This window comes from Entamoeba dispar, genomic scaffold, assembly GCF_000209125.1.
Source record: "Entamoeba dispar SAW760 scf_1105229459399 genomic scaffold, whole genome shotgun sequence".
NCBI lineage: Eukaryota > Evosea > Mastigamoebida > Endamoebidae > Entamoeba > Entamoeba dispar.
In genome coordinates, this window is record NW_001853673.1 from 1 (window position 1) to 1,169 (window position 1,169).

The following is a 1,169-nucleotide window of genomic DNA, read 5'->3' on the forward strand; positions in this document are numbered from 1 at the left end:
TTGTTAAATAGCACAACACATTGTATTTTTACAACCAAAAGAAATTGTTTCAAGAGAAATTTTTTCAACAACAAGAATGCAAAAGTTACTTTCATTAATTAAAAAATTTATTCATCAATCAAAAATAAAACCTATGTTAATTACTTATATCAATAATTTGATTTCAGTGGTTGATTATTATTTAATTGGAATAGAACCTATTGAAAATATTCATGAAGGGTTATTAGAAAATCTTTTAGATATTTTGTGTGAATCATCAAACCTCTTTCCTAATTTAATTAAAGAAGGAGAGCATGTTGAATTTAATGATATTAGAATTACTTTTGTTACATGGATATCAACTTTAATGAATGTTTTATTAAAAATTATTAAAATATTTACACCTAATTATTTGTATATTCATTTTCCATTAATTCATCAAAAATTAATGTCTCATATTAATTCTATTTTAGATAAAGTTCCAATTCTTTCAATTAATAATGAAAAATACTATTATCGCCAAATAGGAAAAAATCAATCTGTTTCTCCAGTTACTTTTATTCTTCCTTTTTATACTAAAGTATTAATCTTATTTAAATTAAATAACATTGAATTTAATATTCCAATTGAAGATTGTAAAAAAATTGTACAAATAGCTCTATTTCCAATTATTTTTAAAGAACAAATTGTTAATAATGAATGGATAAGAAATGGTACAGAGGTTTTTATTCAATATGAACAGGTAGTATCATTACATTTTAAAGAACCTTTACTTAATACAATTCAATTACTTCAATTTTTAGCTGAAAGAATTGGATTTGATTATATTTTAATAGAAATGATGATTGGTATTCAAATAATCAATTGCGATTCTTTAATTGATAAAGAAATACCTCAATATAATGAAAAAATAAAAAATAAACGTACTGAAGAGACTCACAATGAAAATGATAATTCAGTTATTAGGGAACAAGAAATTAATCATATTATTACTATTCTTAATTCTATGGGTGAAGAAACGTTAAATGAAGATGAAGAAACTACAAGAAATGAATTATTGAGAAGACTTCAAGAATATATTAATTTAGATATACCTGTTATTCAAAATCAAATAACTAGTGATGAAACTAATAACGAAGAAGAAAAAGAAAGAAAAATAGAAAATAAAGAGAAAGAAGAAGTAAATGATT

At 21.9% G+C, this 1,169-nt stretch overlaps 1 protein-coding gene across 1 annotated transcript, besides 2 other annotated features; it reads left to right on the forward strand.

Moving 5' to 3' along the window:
- Positions 1–54: 54 nt before the first annotated feature.
- EDI_095520 (uncharacterized protein) lies at positions 55–1,169 on the forward strand (the record flags this gene model as incomplete). The annotated part of the gene is made up of 1 exon (XM_001735781.1): positions 55–1,169. A coding segment is annotated over one exon (1,115 nt), but the record flags the coding sequence as incomplete, so codon positions are not given.
- Positions 354–380: a sequence feature (AT_rich).
- Positions 1,115–1,160: a microsatellite.